The following is a 17,526-nucleotide window of genomic DNA, read 5'->3' as shown; positions in this document are numbered from 1 at the left end:
AACGGCTACTGAAAAAAGAAATGTTCACGATAGAGGTTAATTAAGAAACTATTAATTACAGCCTTATATGCACACAAATGAGAGAAAGGACATACTTGTGGCTCTGTGGCATCTGCAGTCTCAGGGTCTACCATCTGGAAAGTTAAAAGGATGTGTTGTTCTTTCTCTTTTTTAAAGAATAAGTTGTGATTTTGTGATAATTCTCCTCTGGTGTAAGTATTTAAGTAGAATTTGAAGACACTTCAGACAATATGAAGGCTTTTGTATTTTCATAGGACTGAGAAAGAAAGTCTGACATATTTTGCCTTAATTTCCAATAAAATTAAACTGTTAAAAATCTCATAGGAATCATAAAAATCTCTTGACTTCTCTTAGGGGGTCTGTTGGGATGCCCTGTTTTCACTGCAAAGTACAATGGGGAAGGAGACGCTTCTCAGTATTAGAATCTTCTTGGGGTAAATTAGTAATATCATGTTTTGGAGATTACCCTAGTGTTTTGTACTTTCAGATTACTACAATGCAGCTAGAACGAGAAAAAGCTCTGGAACATAAGAATCGGATGTCACGAATGTTGGAAGACAGAGATCTATTTGTGATGCGGCTCAAAGCTGCCCGGCAGTCTGTCTATGAGGTGAGCTCACTGTTTTGTTTATGGAAAAGTTAATTGTGAACTTAGTTTTCTTTTGAGGATTTTCCCTTAATACAGTCTGTCTTGAATTAAAGTTTAATAGGTAATTATTCAGTATTTGTATAGATGAGTTGGGAGATATTTTAATCTTCTCAAATGTTCCAAAGCTGAAAGTTGATTCTTTTGTTCTTTTTGAAGTGTGGGCAGTTGAAAGTGGACTTTCAGGCCCGCCATATAGCTACCTCCAGATTCGTGGTTTGGGTTTATTTTTTTTTTTTAAGTTTTATTTTTACTATTCAGAAGTGAATTAGATCAGGGTCAGGCATCTAGGTACATTCTGTTAATAATAGCACCTGGGAATCAGCTTGGTCTATGTAGTGAGTTCTAGGACAGCCATGAGTATATAGAGTGACCTTGTCTCAAAAAAGAAAAAAATTATATTAAAGATATTTTGTTAAAAGCTCTAAGTCGATTTCTTTATTATAAGTAAAATGTGACCTTTTTGGGGGAGGAGGGGAGGTAAGGGGTGGACTGGGAGTTGAATCTACTGCATCAGATGTGCCAGGCAAGCACTCAGCTCTCCGTGATATTAGTCCAGTGTGTAGATATTATTAATTCATAATTTAACAAATGACACTACATTGCTTTAACCATTAAGAGATTCTGCTTTTTTTTTTTTTTTTGGAGCTGGGGACCGAACCTAGGGCCTTATGCTTGCTAGGCAAGCGCTCTACCACTGAGCTAAATCCCCAACCCCGAGATTCTGCTTTTGTATTTACTTGGTGATCACTTTCTATGGCTTTCAGATTTTATGAACTTACAAGTGTAAAACTGTTGTTCATATTTTATCTTAAAAATTTGACCTGTTGGGGGGGTAACTGTTCAATTTTCAGGAGAAACTGAAACAGTTTGAAGAGCGTTTAGCAGAAGAAAGGCATAATCGCCTGGAAGAACGGAAGAGGCAACGGAAAGAAGAACGCAAAATAACTTACTACAGAGAAAAGGAAGAGGAAGAGCAGAGAAGGGCAGAGGAGCAGATGCTCAAAGGTAACCATGGTAACCATTAGATAAACTGCCTGATAGGTGCCATGTTTCATAATCTTACTTAGAAAACCAAGGGATCAGATAATGCAGTCCATTAAATGTGTTGGTGCTGAGTCCTCTATCAACCTATAGCTACATACTATACCTGGAACCCTATAAATTCACTAGATTTGTTCTAGTGTGGTTTCTCTTGCTGCAAAAAGCACATTGGGGGATAAAGAGAGGGTTTATTTGGATTCCATGTCATGGTCCATCATTGAGGGAAGCCAGAGTTTCTGCCAAGGTACTGAAACAGAGACCCCAGAAGAAAGCTGCTTCTTTGATCACTCCCTGTGAGTTTCTTGGCTACCTTTCTTGTATAGCCCAGGCGCCTCCTGCCCAGGCATGGTATTGCCCACAGTGGATTCCCTCTCCTACAGCAGTCAACAATCAAGAACATATCCTCACAGACATGCCCATAGGCCAGTCTGATAGAGGCAGTTCCTTGGTCGGTATTCTTCCCTCCCAATTAAGCCTAGATTCGTGTGACTGAACAAAAATGCGATCAGTGTATAGGACCATCCTAAATCATTGTGGACTAATAGTGTTTTTTTGGGGGGTGGGGGGGTTGTTCCTTTGTTTTTTTAATCTTAATCACCATTGGCTAATTGCTGTCTACTTTAAATTTCTGTAAGTTTTTCTAAATTGGGTATGTGTGATGTGTAGGGGAGGGTGCATGGGTGAAGGTCAGAACCAACTTTGAAGAGTCCGCTTTTTCCTTTTATTTTCATGCAGGTTCTGAGATTAAATACATATAGATTATATGTAAATGCTAGCCATCCTATTGCCTTCTTTTTTTTTTTTTTTTTTTTTTTTTTTGGTTCTTTTTTTCGGAGCTGGGGACCGAACCCAGGGCCTTGCGCTTCCTAGGCAAGCACTCTACCACTGAGCTAAATCCCCAACCCCAAAACATCGTGACCAAGGGAACTTCTTTTTTTGTTTTTGGTTCTTTTTTTCGAAGCTGGGGACCGAACCCAGAGCCTAGGCAAGCGCTCTACCACTGAGCTAAATCCCCAAGCACCCCCTATTGCCTTCTAAAACAAGAGTGTATCTCTGCTTTAAACTAGAATAGTAACCCTGATGGTAGGAAAAAGGTATGGGTGGGAAGCACATTTGAGTAACCTGATAAATTTTCATAGAGCGAGAAGAAAGAGAACGAGCTGAGAGAGCAAAACGTGAGGAAGAACTTAGAGAATATCAGGAGCGAGTCAAGAAACTGGAAGAAGTAGAAAGGAAAAAGCGGCAAAGAGAGCTGGAAATTGAAGAAAGGGAAAGACGCAGAGAGGAAGAAAGGAGACTTGGTGAGGATCCACTTTCTAGGAAGGTAAGTATAGAAGTTATTCTCTTTTTTTTTCCCCCTTTGGTGCTGGAGCATGAATCTAGGCTTTATCTGGCAAATCCCCTATTACTGAGCTTTTGTTCATTTGTTCTGTTTTAATTACATGTAGATACTGGCCTGATTTCTTTGACTACTTAGATACAAAGATCTGTTTGTATTCATTCACAAGGTCTCCATCACTTGGTAGAGATAATTGGGTCCAGTCCAACTTCATTCAGGATGTATAGTACAACAATATAATCAGACTCCTTGATATTACTTGTATACAAAATGATTTATTTTTCTCACTTCTTGAATTCTTCTAATTGATGGTTGCGTTACCCCATAGTTCAGTTTTAATTAGCCCATGTGTCATTTCTTTATTCCTAAACTGTTTCCCAGTCATAATCTCCTTTTATACTTTCCTTCAGATTTGCTTCAGTTTTCATAATGGTGTGTCCCTTAAATCTGTTCTCTGTTCTCTCTGCTTCATTTGGTTTGTACTCATTTCCTAGAGCAAAAGGCAAACATACTTACCCTTTTCACCAGTTTCAGCTGTCAGCTTATGCTTCAACCACTCCCAGTTACTGCTTTGCCCTTTAAACAAAAACACTGTTTGCTTATTGATTTTTCCCCCTCCCCAATATAATATTTTAATAGATTTTTTTAGTTATGTAAATGGGGTATGTGCACATGAGTACTGAGTTGTTGGATTCAGGATTCACTGAAGCAGGAGTCACAGGTAATTGTGAGCCATCTTATGCTAGCGCTGGGAATTGAACTGTGATCCTCTGAAAGAGCAGTGCATACACCTAACCACTGAGCTCTTTCCAGTCCCTAGTTTATTTCTGTGGGAGTACAGGGTCTTACATGGCCACAGCTGGTTTTATGCTCCTGATCCTGTTGCCTCTCTGTCGTAAAGCAGTGAAGTTATAGCTGCAGTGCCTCATTTTAACCAGTCTTATTTTAGGATCTTTAGGTTTGTTTAAAGAATGAAGTGCTTTATTATTAACTCCAGTAGTTGTAATCATAATTTTTATTACCTGTGTATGCACCTTTTTGCTTCGTCTGTAGGACTCTCGTTGGGGAGATAGAGATTCAGAAGGCACCTGGAGAAAAGGACCAGAAGCTGACTCTGAGTGGAGAAGAGGCCCACCAGAAAAGTAAGTAGAATCAGGGGATCAGTGCACTTTTTCTTGGATCTTAGTGTCTGGGGTTTAAAATCAGACATGTAGAAAGAAGGAGATGAAGTTTCTGTAAGAATCGAATGCAAGTCCCATCTGTTATTTGAACCAAGGTCAGGGTTTTTTGAAGGTTTAGGATGACCTTGAACTCCAGATTTTGTCTTTACCTCCCAAGGGTTGGATTTACAAGCTTGTTATGCCACCATGCCTGGTTTTAATCTTTGTAGTAATGGGTATAGAACCCAAGGTTGGTAACTGTTAGCATAGCAAAGCACTCTACCACTAAGCAACTTGCTCAGTTCTGGACTATTTTTAATGGTAACTGCTAGTGGTAGATGGGAACAGCAGCTTTAATTTTACGCAGAAATTAAAGTTTAGAGGAAAGCTCATTGTAAAATATGGGTAATTTTTCAAGGTTATTATGTGATTGTTAGTCTGTGTTGATTTAAGATACTGAATTTTGCATAGTTTTTATTTAGAATTTTAAAGGACCAGAATTAATGAATTTAGACTTAGTGATTTGTAAGAAATAGTAAAATCAAGGATCCATATTCTTTTTGAAAAATTTGTCTTTAAAACTGTACCTTGTTTCTCCTCAGGGAGTGGAGACGAGAAACTCGGGATGATGAGAGGCCTCACAGGAGAGATGAGGATCGGCTGAGGCGCTTGGGGGGGGACGATGAAGAGAGAGAGTCGTCTCTTAGACCAGATGATGATCGCATCCCCAGGCGTGGCCTGGATGATGACAGAGGGCCTAGACGTGGTCCCGATGAAGATAGATTTTCTCGTAGAGGAACAGATGATGACCGTCCTTCCTGGCGTAATGCAGATGATGACCGGCCTCCCAGGCGAATTGGTGATGATGACAGGGGAAGCTGGCGTCACACAGATGATGACAGACCACCCAGACGGGGACTGGATGATGACAGACCACCCAGACGGGGACTGGATGATGAGAGAGGAAGCTGGCGCACAGCAGAAGAGGACAGAGGACCTAGACGTGGGATGGATGATGACCGGGGGCCAAGACGAGGAGGTGCTGATGATGAGCGGTCATCCTGGCGGAATGCTGATGACGATAGGGGTCCCAGGAGGGGGATGGATGACGATAGGGGTCCCAGGCGAGGGTTGGATGATGATCGAGGACCTTGGAGGAATGCTGCTGAAGATAGGATTTCCAGGAGAGGTGCAGATGATGACCGGGGGCCTTGGAGAAATATGGATGACGATCGGGTTCCTAGACGGGGTGATGATGCAAGACCTGGTCCCTGGAGACCATTTGTCAAACCAGGTAAGAGTCTAGTATTAAAATTAAGATGCTTTGTGGAATGTTTGATACATATTTATTAACATGTAAATGAAATTATAGGCCTAAATGGGAGTTGTACCATATTCATTTGTGTGTGTGTATACACACATGCATATACATGTCTTTTTCCCTATGCCCATGCAGTAGCTTTTACGTAAAAATTACCCTTTTTAAATATTTATCCACACAACTGTCCACCCATGGGGTCATACTGAGGAGCTCATTTTTGTTCTTCTAGTCAACTCTGGGCATGTTCACCCATACTTAAACTTATGCTTTTCTCTATTCTCCAAATGCACACCTGCTCTTGTGAACCACTGTCTTAAATGTGTAAATTAGGAGTTCTCTGTTTTCTGTTTCATCGTTTGTGTTAAGTCTGTCATTTATCTCAGCTCTTTTTTAAAAAAGATGTATTATTTTTAAATTACATGTGAATACATACCTACATATGGGTATGCACATGTGAATGCAGGTGTCCATGGAGGCCAGAGCATCAAATTTCCTGGAAATGGAATGAAGGCAGTTACTTAGCTATTAGCTATCTGACATGGGTATAGAGAATTGATCTGCAAGAAGATAGGCTGCAAGGAGATATACTGAGCCACCTCTCCAGCCCTCATTCTGTTCCTTTGAACTCTTGCCCTACTATTGGTTTCTGCCATTTTTCCCCCTACTGCCAGTTCTTTCTGCAGTAATTAGTACTTTTTTGCCTTTACCAGTTGTGATAATCTGGGCAAACCTTTTTGTCTTTTCTTGCCTTTGGTCATATTTCACTGTCAACTATGTGATCTTAGAGTAAGTGGCTTCCATGTCTTTTGTAAAATGGGATTGACAGTATGATAGATACTCAGTAAATTGTAGTGTGTCCTATAAAAAGTTACCAAGTATTGAGGAATCCTAGAAGAAATACAAGGTTAGGTATCTTTATATATTCTGTTATCCATCAATACATAATTTGTTGATGTGTTTCTGTTTGAATCGCTTTATTAGATGTAGTACTGATTTATAGTAGTCAGTCTATGGCCAGCCGTCCTGGTAACCTTAACAGTCTGTCTGATACCCTTTTGCTTTTAAAGTTGGAGATTGTACTTTAACCTTTGCTTTGAAGGTTATTTGAACAGTGAAGTAACCAGGAAAAATCATAGTATTAAATAAGTGGGCCATTAAAAGGACTTTTTTTTTTAATAGTAAAAAGCTGATTTCTGGGAGGCAGAGTGCTACCAACTTGAGCTGGTATCACATGTGTCAGGAGACAACTTTTTCGCTGAACTGAATGATTGTAAAATTGCCATAAGTATTATGCAATTATAAATATTTTGGATGTAATCTCTGCATAATGGCACATGCCTTTGATCTCAGCACTCTGGAGGGAGAGGATCTTTGTAAATTCAAAGTTAGCCTAGTCTACATGGCAAGTTCCAGGACAGCCAGGTATACATACAGAAACCCCATCTTTAAAACAACAACAACAAAAACCAAAAAACCCCCAAGAATTTGGCAGTGATGATGATTGACTTAAGGAATAAACAAGTTAATATAAGTGGGATTTAGTCTATATTTTTGCACTCGTTGATATGAAAGTCAGGTACAATGGTGATGATTAGCTTTGTAGCTTTGATGCATTAACAGTGAGAACATACCTCGCTTTGACCACTTGCTTCATGCATAACACTGGGCTGAATCAAAGCATTTATTCTTGTTTTATGACTGGATGGTCAAATGTCCCAGAGGACAGGACTAAGGAAGAGTCTTTGATAGTGTTACAGGGTTTAAATTCATAATTGGGTGGTCACTCCAGTAAACTCAAGCAAGTTACCTGCTTAACTGAGTAGTCTAGTAAAATTAGATACTGGCAGTCAACATACACAGCAGGAAAAATTTGATAGTATCTATTTTATGAAACACTACATCCAGACTGTTTAAGTTACCTTATAGATACATAACTCAAAAATTGTAAATGACCAACCATTCGTGGATACACATGATTTTTGTTAAAGGGGGGAATTCAGAGTATCTTCAATTTATGTTTAGGATGATGAATTAATGCTAGGATACCTTTGTAAAGGGTGGGGATGAGCTCAGATGATAGAGCATTTTCTTAGAATACATAAGGCCTTCTGTTAAACCCCCAGCAGCACCACATAAACCTACAATTGCTTCTTTTTATAAACTAGGTGGATGGAGAGAGAAAGAAAAGGCTAGAGAAGAGAGTTGGGGTCCACCTCGAGAATCAAGACCACCAGAAGAACGTGAATGGGATAGAGACAAAGAGAAGGACAGAGATAATCAAGATCGAGAGGAGAACGACAAGGACCTTGAACGTGATAGGGACAGAGAGAGAGATGGGGACCGGGAGGATCGTTTCAGAAGACCCAGGTTAGTAATGACCTACTGTGGTAACAGGTTTCTCTCAAACTCTGCTGTGCATTCCAGATCACTTCTGAGAAATACTGCTCTGGTTTCACTTACCACTTAGGTGCACATAGAGTATGAGTGATTAACACTCCCTTCCCCCATGTAGAAAATGACAATATTGGGTTTAACCTGTTGGCTGCTTGCAGGTTACATAACTGGTAAAGGAACCAGTCCAGACATCTACCATTCCTACTTCTTAGAACAATGACTCAGTTTAGTTTTTTTGTTTTGTTTTGTTTTGTTTTGTTTTGTTTTGTGAAGATGGCATCTTTCTGTGAAGCTCAGGTTGACCTGAAATCCAGTTTTTATCTAATCCACCTATGTTGATCTATAGTCAGTTGACAACACACTCAATTTTTATTAGTAGTGAAAGTCCTAGTTTGTTCTCTCTGTCTTAATGGCTTTGCCACTAACAAATCTAGTAGAAAAAGCTCTCTGTGTTATTTATTTAGCATGGCAGCCAGCAACTTTTTTGTGGCTAGTGCACTAACTCTTGGAATATGGGTTGTGGTTGTGCCACTGTAGGATCTTTAGGTAAATAGCTACAGGTGACGTATGTTTGCTTTCTATGCCTCAGATAACCAAACCATATTAACGTGTTAGTTAAAACTCAGATTGATAAACTTAGATTAATAAACTGAATTTAGTGTGTTGCTTTTTTTCCCCTCTCTTTTGGGGGGTTGGTTTGGGGGGATGTGTCTATCCTTGAACTCACTATATACCAGGCTAGTCTGGAACTCAGAAATCTGCCTCAGCCTCTGAAGTGCTGGGATTAAAGATAAGCAGTAACACCACCCAGATGGTGTGTTGTTTATTATTATCCATATGTTCTGTGAAGAACTGAGCTTGTCACTTTAAATGGCCACAGGGATGAAGGTGGCTGGAGAAGAGGACCAGCAGAAGAATCTTCAAGCTGGAGAGATTCAAGTCGCCGTGATGATAGGGACAGGGATGACCGACGGCGGGACAGAGATGATCGTCGTGATCTGAGAGACCTGAGAGACAGAAGGGATTTAAGAGATGATAGAGATCGGAGAGGCCCTCCCCTTAGATCAGAGCGAGAAGAAGGTAGAGATATTTTGGCTGTTGGAATATTAAAAAACTGCTTATGGCCCGATGGGGGCTTTATAATTGTCTTAAATTAATATGAACCCTGATGATGAGTAAATTCAGTGTACTTGTCAGGTTGTGATGTAATCTCTAAGGTGAGTGTAGCAGTAGACTTAAATGAGAGGCAGCAGAAATTGATATTAATAAAATGGAGACAGCATTAATGATGTAAGATCCTTGTGGATAAACACAAGAGTATAAATGTGGAGACATTAGGGCTGGTGATATGGCTCAGTGAAGAGGGGCTCTGTGTTTTCTCTCTCCTAACAACTTGACTTCAATTTGGGAGATCCACATGGTAGCAAAAGACTGCACTCCCTGAAAGTTTTCTTCTGAAATCTACAAATTCATATCCATAAGTACTTGTAGTGATATTAACGTGTCCATTGTACTTATTTTCCTCACACACTTTTAAGTTTGCTCAGTAGAATCAGAAGAGTATTAAAACTAATTTAAAATCTCACATTTTATTTTGTCCCTTTTTTTTTTTTCTTTCCTGGAGCTGAGGACCGAACCCAGGGCCTTGCACTTGATAGGCAAGCGCTCTATCACTGAGCTAAATCCCCAACCCCAAAATCTCACATTTTATAACTTACTTGAAAAATTCTTCAAGAGCCAAAAATATTTTGATTTAACAAATTTAGATTTTTTTTTCTTACCCTGTCAGGTTTATGACCATTCAAATATTTCGTTTTCTTTTTTTAAAAAATTATTTCTTTATGTATATGAATACTCTGTAGCTGTCTTCAGACACACCAGGGGGGGCATCAGATCCAACTACAGATGGTTGTGAGCCACCATGTGGGTGCCAGGAATTAGCTCAGGACCTTTGGAAGAACAGCCTGTGCTCTTAACCACTGAGCCATCGCTCCAGCCCTTCCAGTTTTCAATTATGTCTGCAAGTTCAAGACTTTGGTCAGAAATGACACAGATAATTAAAGTGTGGGGGCTATTAGTGTGATTCTGAATTGTTGGTTTTCTAAATAGTTTCAGGCAGGCATTTCTTAAGTTTCATTTCTGTTCATTTTGAACCAATAAAAATAGTTCAAGCCTACACTTAAAGGTGTTTGAACTTTTCTAGCAAGCTCCTGGAGACGCACTGATGACAGGAAAGATGACCGGACTGAAGAAAGGGATCCACCTCGTCGTGTTCCTCCCCCAACTCTTTCAAGAGAGAGAGAAAGAGAGAGAGATCGAGAAGGTGAGAAAGAGAAAGCATCTTGGAGAGCTGAGAAAGATAGGGAGTCCCTTCGTCGTACTAAGAATGAAACTGATGAAGATGGATGGACCACAGTACGACGTTAAATCACAAGACGATGGAGTCAAACTTGTGGTTCGCATAGGTTTGCTCACATTCAAGGATTATTATACTTGTGCTTCAACCAGTCTAAATTGAATTCTTTAATGTTGTCTCACCATAACACAAAAAGCATGAACTTGTATTAATCATATATAATAGATTGATCATGCACTGTATTCACAGGAGGTTGTAAAACCATGCCATTTTCTGGAACTTAAGGTGTTGCATTATTTCATCAATCATTTGTTAAAAAAAAAAACTAAAAAATAAAAAATGTGAACCCTTCAGGTGTAAACACCTTATCTTGGTATACAATTGATCTTTTTTGTTTTGTTTTGATTTTGAAGTATCAGATATTAATTTGGAATAAGGTAAGGTTCTCTTGAAACATTTGAAAACCCTTTAAGACAACTGATCTGTCAGCTTTCCCATCAGTAGTAGTGGGAATATACCTTCTTAGGTATTTACTGTTAAATATATTTAGGCAGTTTATAGCTTCTGATCAGTGTGGTAGACATTACAAACACTGGCTGTAATGGGGTTTTCTATAGACTTACTTGAGAGAGGTGAGTATAAAAGCATTTTTTAGTCATCATCATGACGATGCTGCTCAAGTGCAGGTCCAGAACAGTACAGCTTTGGGTCCCTAGAGCATTTGGTAAACTGTTGTGGGTTTCTTTTTTTCTGTTGCCAAAAGAAAACTGCTTTTCCACTAATTCATGCCTTTCAAGCATTTTAAATATGACAATATTTATAAATGTGTGGTTTGGAGGAATTGTTTAAATTCTTTTTCCTAATTTTCTTCAGGATAGATTATTTCAACAAGTAATTTGTAGTGATGACTGTGTTGACTTCAATTTTGGAGTGTGTAGCTGTGTTTTAAAAAAAAAAAAAAGTAACCATTTGGTCTTATTGAAGCCAACACAGAACTTGCTGCTGTGTTTTATTTCTTTGGTGATAAATAAAATACTTACATAATTGGTGTTAGTGTTGATTTGTTGATGGTGCTATGTTCCATATATTAAGTTTCTGTAAATTTTTATCAGTGCTGTTATCAACGGAAGCAAATAGTAGCAGCTAGCAAGTTCTTGTTCAGAAACATTTCCTTGGGTTTCATCAGGAATTAGGGGGAAAAAGCCAATAAATAGTTAGAGGATTTTTGCAACAAACTTACAGGCTCTGTAAGCCTATAATTTTTATTAAGTAGTGGTTTAAAATACTATACTGTTAAAAGCGGTCAGGCCAGAAGAGTAGATAGTTCTACTTTGGTACCAAGGCCTGAAATTTCAAACATGGAAGTTTTGTTGTGGCTAGAGGGCTTACTCAGTCAAAACAAGTAAAAGTACTTACAGACTACTTTTTTTGTTTGTTTGTTTGTTTGTTTTTGGTTATTGTGGGTGTGCTTGTTTTAAAGACCACTGGTTTTATTTGTGGCCGTAACCTGCCTATGTATGTTTTCACTCGTGAGCCCCAGATGCTGATGCCATATCTGATCAGCTACATTTAGGTGAATGCAGAGTTTGGGGAGCAGGTTTTCCTGCAGACTCAGCCTTGCAGCTCATTTGGGGTTTCCAGATGTTTTCTGCTTTTTGTTTTGGGACAGAACCCAGAGAAAAGGGTGGAGGCAGAAGTATCTGATGCTTTTGCTTTGTGGTCTAGCTCATGGGTTCCTACTACCACAGTTCTTCTGCCACCAACCTAGCAGCATTAAACAGGTTAAAGGAAAGCTGACTAATCTGGATGTGTCAGGTGAACCCTGTGGCTTCTGCAGTTGTAAACAAATGGAGCTTTAAAGCATCTACAGCTGTGCTTGAAGGTAGAGAGACCCCTTAGATCTACATTAAGCTTATCTATAGATTGCCATCCAGGAGGGGGATCAAACGGGTATGTTAGTTAAGAACCACCAGTGTCACATGGCTTGTAATACCAGAATTTTCCAGGTCAGTTCTGGCTGGTGAAACTTAGTCTTAATGTTTTCCCCAAAGACACTTTGACAAAGTTATAATAGAGAACTATGAGACACTACAGAGAAAATTATTAAGAAAACTCAAGACAACAATCTTGAAATAAACAAATTTCTTATAGTTTTGAAATACATGGTTTTAGTTTTGAAATACATGGTTTTGGTTTAATATATCTGACAAGTTCTAATCAAAGCCATTTAACTTCTGAAAAGGACTTTATAGGAAAAATAAAGTACAAAAAACTAAAAAGCTGTTAAAATCATTTGGACAGACAAATGCAGGCTAAAGCACAGCACAAACTGTGCCTCTGCCCATGGTGAAGCTGTTACAATGCTGTGCCTTTTTGTGGTGTAGCCAGATCCACAGTGCATTCTTACTAAGGGCAGAAGCCAACTTTATCAAAGTGTTGCATGAAACTTTGGGTTTTACGTTTCATTTTTGTCCCTTTAATAATGGGTATTGATCCTAGGGTTCTGTGCATTCTAGGTAAGTGCTCTATCATTGAGCAAAACCCCTGGCCCTAAACTTGGATATCAATTGTAAACATTTTTGCAAAACCTTTATAACATTGCAAGGCTTGCTTAGCCTTCCTCTGCCTCCTGAGCGTCAGGATTAAAAGATTATTTTTAGGGGTAAGTTTTCTCTAGAACACTAGAAAAACAAGGACTTTTTTTTTTTTTTTTTGCTTATATTGTACACTTCAGTATCTGTTAGCTGGGAAACAGACTTGGCATGGGTTGGAGAACACGATATGGGATACACTGTGTGCAAGTACATAGAGGTCAGAGGTCAAAGGTTACCCTACCCAATCATATTCTACTTCAGTTTCAACAAGGTGTTTCTTTGAATTGGAGTTTTCATACCTGGAGCTAGACTGCCTTGCTAGTGAGTCCAGGCAGAGCGCCCTTACTCTCCAGCGATACCACAGCTACCTTTGGCTTAAATTATCCCAAATCAGCAGATGAATGTGGAGGTCCAACTTCAGATGACCATATAGTTTATGAGATGATGTTTTTACTCAGACCATGTAGCAAGGCTGGCCTCTGCCTCATGAGCACTGGGGTTATAGGCGCATGACTATTCCCTTACTTTCATGTAGGTGCTGGGGTAGAACTAGGCTCCTTGTGTTTAGAAGCACTTTTCTGATAGCATCTCCCTGTTAACAGCTACCTGAGGATATTTCTCAGATCCCTCAATATATTCCACAGGGCAGGAGGGCCAGTGTCAGCATCCTTTAGTTCCGGCAAAATGCCAAAAATTCAAAGTTGCTATTAGGTACACATGATAGTTGTTCAGCTCATGTACTTATATACTGGCACCACACACACACACACACACACCTTGGGAAACATCTGGTGGGATTACAGCAATCCTGGCTTGATACCTACTGCTTTTGATATCGAGAATACCTTTTTGAACAGGCAGATCAGTTAGAGGATGTGAATTTATGTTGACTTGAAAAACTTCACCCCAAAACAAACTGTATATTTTCTAGCAAAACAAGGAACATGGTTTTATTAAATTTAGGCCCAGGCCCATTGACTGTGGGGCTATAACAGGGATAGATTTCTTCCTTGCTAAGAATGTCCTCCCTTTTACCAGTAGGTAGTATTTTCACATGACTTCTTTTATACAGAAAGTAAGTTTGCTGTGAAGTTGCTGCTTAATATGAAAGGCAGTCTAGCCTGACTTGTATTCCTAGCTAAATTTGACTATTGCAAGCTTTAATCTTTTGACTGGTATTTGCAGAGAGTGGTGTTGGTGCATGTCTGAATTTATGTTAACTCACCCTCACCTTTTCTGTCTAGATGGTAAGTGGCTTTGTGCCACATCCCAGCACTCAGGATGATAGATTTACAGGAGAACAAAGGGTTAGGAACTTTTGCATGAAGATCTTTTAGTATTCTGGAAGCAGACTAGGATCTCTCAGTAATAGTGGAACCACCAAGAGGGGAGATTATGATACTTGTATCCAACTGCAATTGTTACAGCATCGAAGTATTTATTCTGGTACACCCTCTGTAAATTGGAAGGCAAACAGCCCAGAGTAGAACTTTCTAGAACTCGAGTTATTGCATTATAGTTCCCCATTTTCTATTTAGGAACCCTGAACTTGAGCAATCAAGGTGGGTTAACACTGCTCTAAAAGGTTTCCTCCTTTCTGAGGAGGGCACGCCTTAGCATCAGAATTGGACCTTTGGGGTGGTGCATAGAGAAAATGCTAAGTAGGAGTTACAGGGGAGATTAATGGATTCATAATACTGTCACTGTATAAATACACGTCTCTTAAACAGCACCATTTCCAAATATGTACACGATATGATTAAGCCTTGGCACAGTTAATTTTAAGGGTTGGAAGGACTACTTGCTAATTCAGTAGAATAGCTGATACATAAAATGATAAGGAACTGTATTCTACCTGCTACAGATTGTGCCTTTAAGCCTCCCATCTAGGACAGAAACAAGCCACGAGGAGGAACATCCTCTCAATATTGGGAAGTGTACTAAGTTGCTTTACCTGCAATTAGAATGAGAAACTAAAATAAATTAATTGCATCAAACAATAAAATAGTCATTTTGCCGACATTCCATACAATTGTTTTACACTCAGTTCAGAGGCTATTAAAAATACTCTAGACCTAATAAAGTGCCTCCATTCATAAAACGAAAACATCCAAGATCAGAGACAATTCATACGGATGCGCACCTAAAATAGGCTGACGTATACAGTAAACAGCGCCTCATTCACCGCACTTCAGCCAGTGGAACAACCGCTCAGCCCTCACCACTCTGGATGCGCGTTTTAGAAACTAGGGACAAAATCCAATATTTCAACGTCAGAGACCTATCACTCCACAAGAAAGTGCTATGCCCCTGCGGCTTCCATAAAACCAAGAGGACTTCCCAAGTTGAGCCACGGGAGAAGAGTCCAGGTTTCAGGTGTACGCAGCTCGATGCAGCCTGCTTCTAGCGCAGCTTCTTGCTTGGCAGGTTGTCTCTGGTGCTGCGCGGCGGCGGGCGGACGGTGGGCGGTGGCACTTTGGAGAGTGGGCAATACTTGATGGTGTGTGCGTTGTCGCCACTGGCGCCGCACAGGGGGCACGTGTAGCGGCGCAGGACCGGGCACAGCACCCGGCCGTCCGGGCCCTTAAGGATGTGTGTGGTGTAGAGCGCCACCGCCTCCTTGTTGTTCCGGCAGAACACACACACCTGAAGCTCCGGTTTCAGCAGACGCGCGGCGGTCGCCCCGGAGGTCGCGTGCAGACGAGGCTCGGCTGCCCACGCAGGGCTCGGCTCTTCGCGCGGCGTCACTTCGGCCGTGGAGGCGGCGGAGGCAGAGGGCGCGCAGCCCAGCAGCACCGCGGCGGCGCGCCCTGCAAATGGGTTCAGCTCAGCGAAGCGCTCCTCCAGCAGCCCGGCCTCGGCTGGGCCGGCGCACAGCTCTAGCGCGCGCAGTTCCAACGCGCCGCCCAGGTAGCGGCCCCCGGCCTCTGGCTCATCGCCGTCGTCGTCTTCATCGTCCTCCGGCGGCCCCAGTGTGGGCCCGGCCGGCGTGGGCCCGGGCCCCTCGTGCGGGGAGCCGCGGTCGCTAGCCCTGGTGATGAGCGTGGCTAGCCCCAGGTAGTCGTTCCAGTAGCTGAAGGGCTGCGGGTGCACCGGGCCCGAGGCGCTCACGTAGCGGGCGCTGGGCACGAGCGCCATAGGCGCGGGGGCGCGGGCGCGGCGGGGCGAGCGTGGCGCCCAAGGGAAAGCCTCCATGGGCCGGCAGCGGGCCGCGCGCCTCCCCGCCGCCGCCGGCAAGGGCCGGACGGAAGGGACGCAGGAGCCTGCCCGCCGGCCTGCCGCGGGGTGGGGCACCCTTGCTTCCTTTTATCGCTCCCGCTTTCTCCCGTGCCCCTCCTCGCTGTCTCGGCCCTGCCCCCTGCGATCCTCCGCCCGGGCCACTGCGCCCGCGCCCCCGGACGGAGGCGGAGCGGAGGCGGGCGCGCGCTCTTCTCCAGCCCCGCGCGCTTCCTGCGCCCCGCGCGCTGCGCCCACCTCACCAGCTGCGGGGCGCCTGGCATCCTGCGAGGGGGCGGGTGAGGCGCCGCCTCGGGCCCTGGCGCTCAATGGCTACCGACCTGACTCCGCGGGCGCCGGTCGGGACGCTGATTGGTGGCTATCCGGGAAGGGGCGGGCGGTGCTTGCGGGGAGGGGATGGCTGTGCAGAAAGGGGCTGGATGAGGCGGTGGCTGGTGCTTGATTTTGCACGAGCGTGGAGACCTCAACTGGTGACCCAGCTTGTTTGTTTGTTTTTGTTTTTGTTTTTGTTTTCCTGCGGGATATTGAGGATGCGGATGGCACAGATCGCGATGAGGCCACTGGGATGCGTGCATCCACTTGCAGCTTTGGCTGGACCGGGTTTATGGTCTGAAGCCACCACGTTCCCCTTGCTTTTTATCATCATCAGCAAGAAAAGCTGTGAGAGGCAAGGCTAGGCGCTAATTCCCAACGCTAGCCCAGCTAGAGACCCAGTGACTTCAGTTGGCATAGCGCTCTGGCGCTCTTTCCACAGGGTGAAGTCCTCCTATAAACCTTGAGGCTCAGGGAGGAAGCTCATGATTTTTATTGTTTATATGGTAGCGAATAGTGGAGGATCACAGCAAGTCCAACAGGTAGGTGTTCAGAAACTGGGGCCGTAGAGGTGACAACTTGGACCAGAAATTCTTACTATGTGTCAGTTTGTGTGAAATTCCTCTTCCGGGTGCTTATATGGAAATCCAGTGTCTGTGGAACTTGAAAAACAGCATATTCAGTGCTTTGAAACAGGTAAAATTTTCTCTTTTTGGTAAAACCCTGGAAAATAAAGGACTTATTAGGAGATTAAGAGGTAGTCTTGTCCTTTCTAGAAAAGAGGCAACTTAAATGATAAGCACCAACAACCTCAAAAAGCAATTTGAAACTAGGAAAAGGCGCTGAGGGCTCTTCAGGAATGTGACCTAGAATGAGGAACAGAAAATGCCTTCTCTTTGTTTGCTCGGCAGAGGAGAGAGCTGATTTTGCACAAGGTGATAGGACCTCTGATGCTATCAGCTTTCCTTAGGTGGTAAACCACATTCACATGTTTTGGCTTAGATTTTTTTTACAAACATACTTTTTTTTTAAGATTTATTTATTTATTATATAGAGGGCATCAGATCCCATTACAGATGGTTGTGAGCCACCATGTGGTTGC

At 42.2% G+C, this 17,526-nt stretch overlaps 2 protein-coding genes across 3 annotated transcripts in view; one reads left to right on the top strand and one right to left on the bottom strand.

Annotated features, from left to right (window-relative positions):
• Positions 1 to 11,329, top strand: part of Eif3a (eukaryotic translation initiation factor 3, subunit A) — a 37,056-nt gene extending 25,727 nt beyond the window's left edge. The window contains exons 15-22 of one of the 2 annotated variants that reach the window (XM_063282821.1): positions 509 to 631; positions 1,522 to 1,675; positions 2,851 to 3,035; positions 4,104 to 4,192; positions 4,813 to 5,504; positions 7,697 to 7,898; positions 8,806 to 9,005; positions 10,129 to 11,329. In XM_063282821.1, the coding sequence (XP_063138891.1) occupies positions 509 to 631; positions 1,522 to 1,675; positions 2,851 to 3,035; positions 4,104 to 4,192; positions 4,813 to 5,504; positions 7,697 to 7,898; positions 8,806 to 9,005; positions 10,129 to 10,352 (1,869 nt within the window). In that variant the 3' untranslated portion in view covers positions 10,353 to 11,329. The remainder of the gene's footprint in view (positions 1 to 508; positions 632 to 1,521; positions 1,676 to 2,850; positions 3,036 to 4,103; positions 4,193 to 4,812; positions 5,505 to 7,696; positions 7,899 to 8,805; positions 9,006 to 10,128) is intronic. The other variant, NM_001047087.2, reaches the window with a different exon arrangement.
• A 1,118-nt stretch (positions 11,330 to 12,447) lies between these two features.
• Positions 12,448 to 16,346, bottom strand: Nanos1 (nanos C2HC-type zinc finger 1). Its single transcript, NM_001400932.1, has one exon. It carries the CDS (start codon positions 16,068 to 16,070, stop codon positions 15,279 to 15,281), a length of 792 nt encoding a protein of 263 aa, NP_001387861.1. The 5' UTR covers positions 16,071 to 16,346; the 3' UTR covers positions 12,448 to 15,278.
• Positions 16,347 to 17,526: the final 1,180 nt, after the last annotated feature.

The sequence above is a fragment of the Rattus norvegicus genome, chromosome 1 (assembly GCF_036323735.1).
Source record: "Rattus norvegicus strain BN/NHsdMcwi chromosome 1, GRCr8, whole genome shotgun sequence".
NCBI classification, from domain to species: Eukaryota; Metazoa; Chordata; class Mammalia; order Rodentia; family Muridae; genus Rattus; species Rattus norvegicus.
This window is presented reverse-complemented; position numbering and strand designations above follow the sequence as displayed.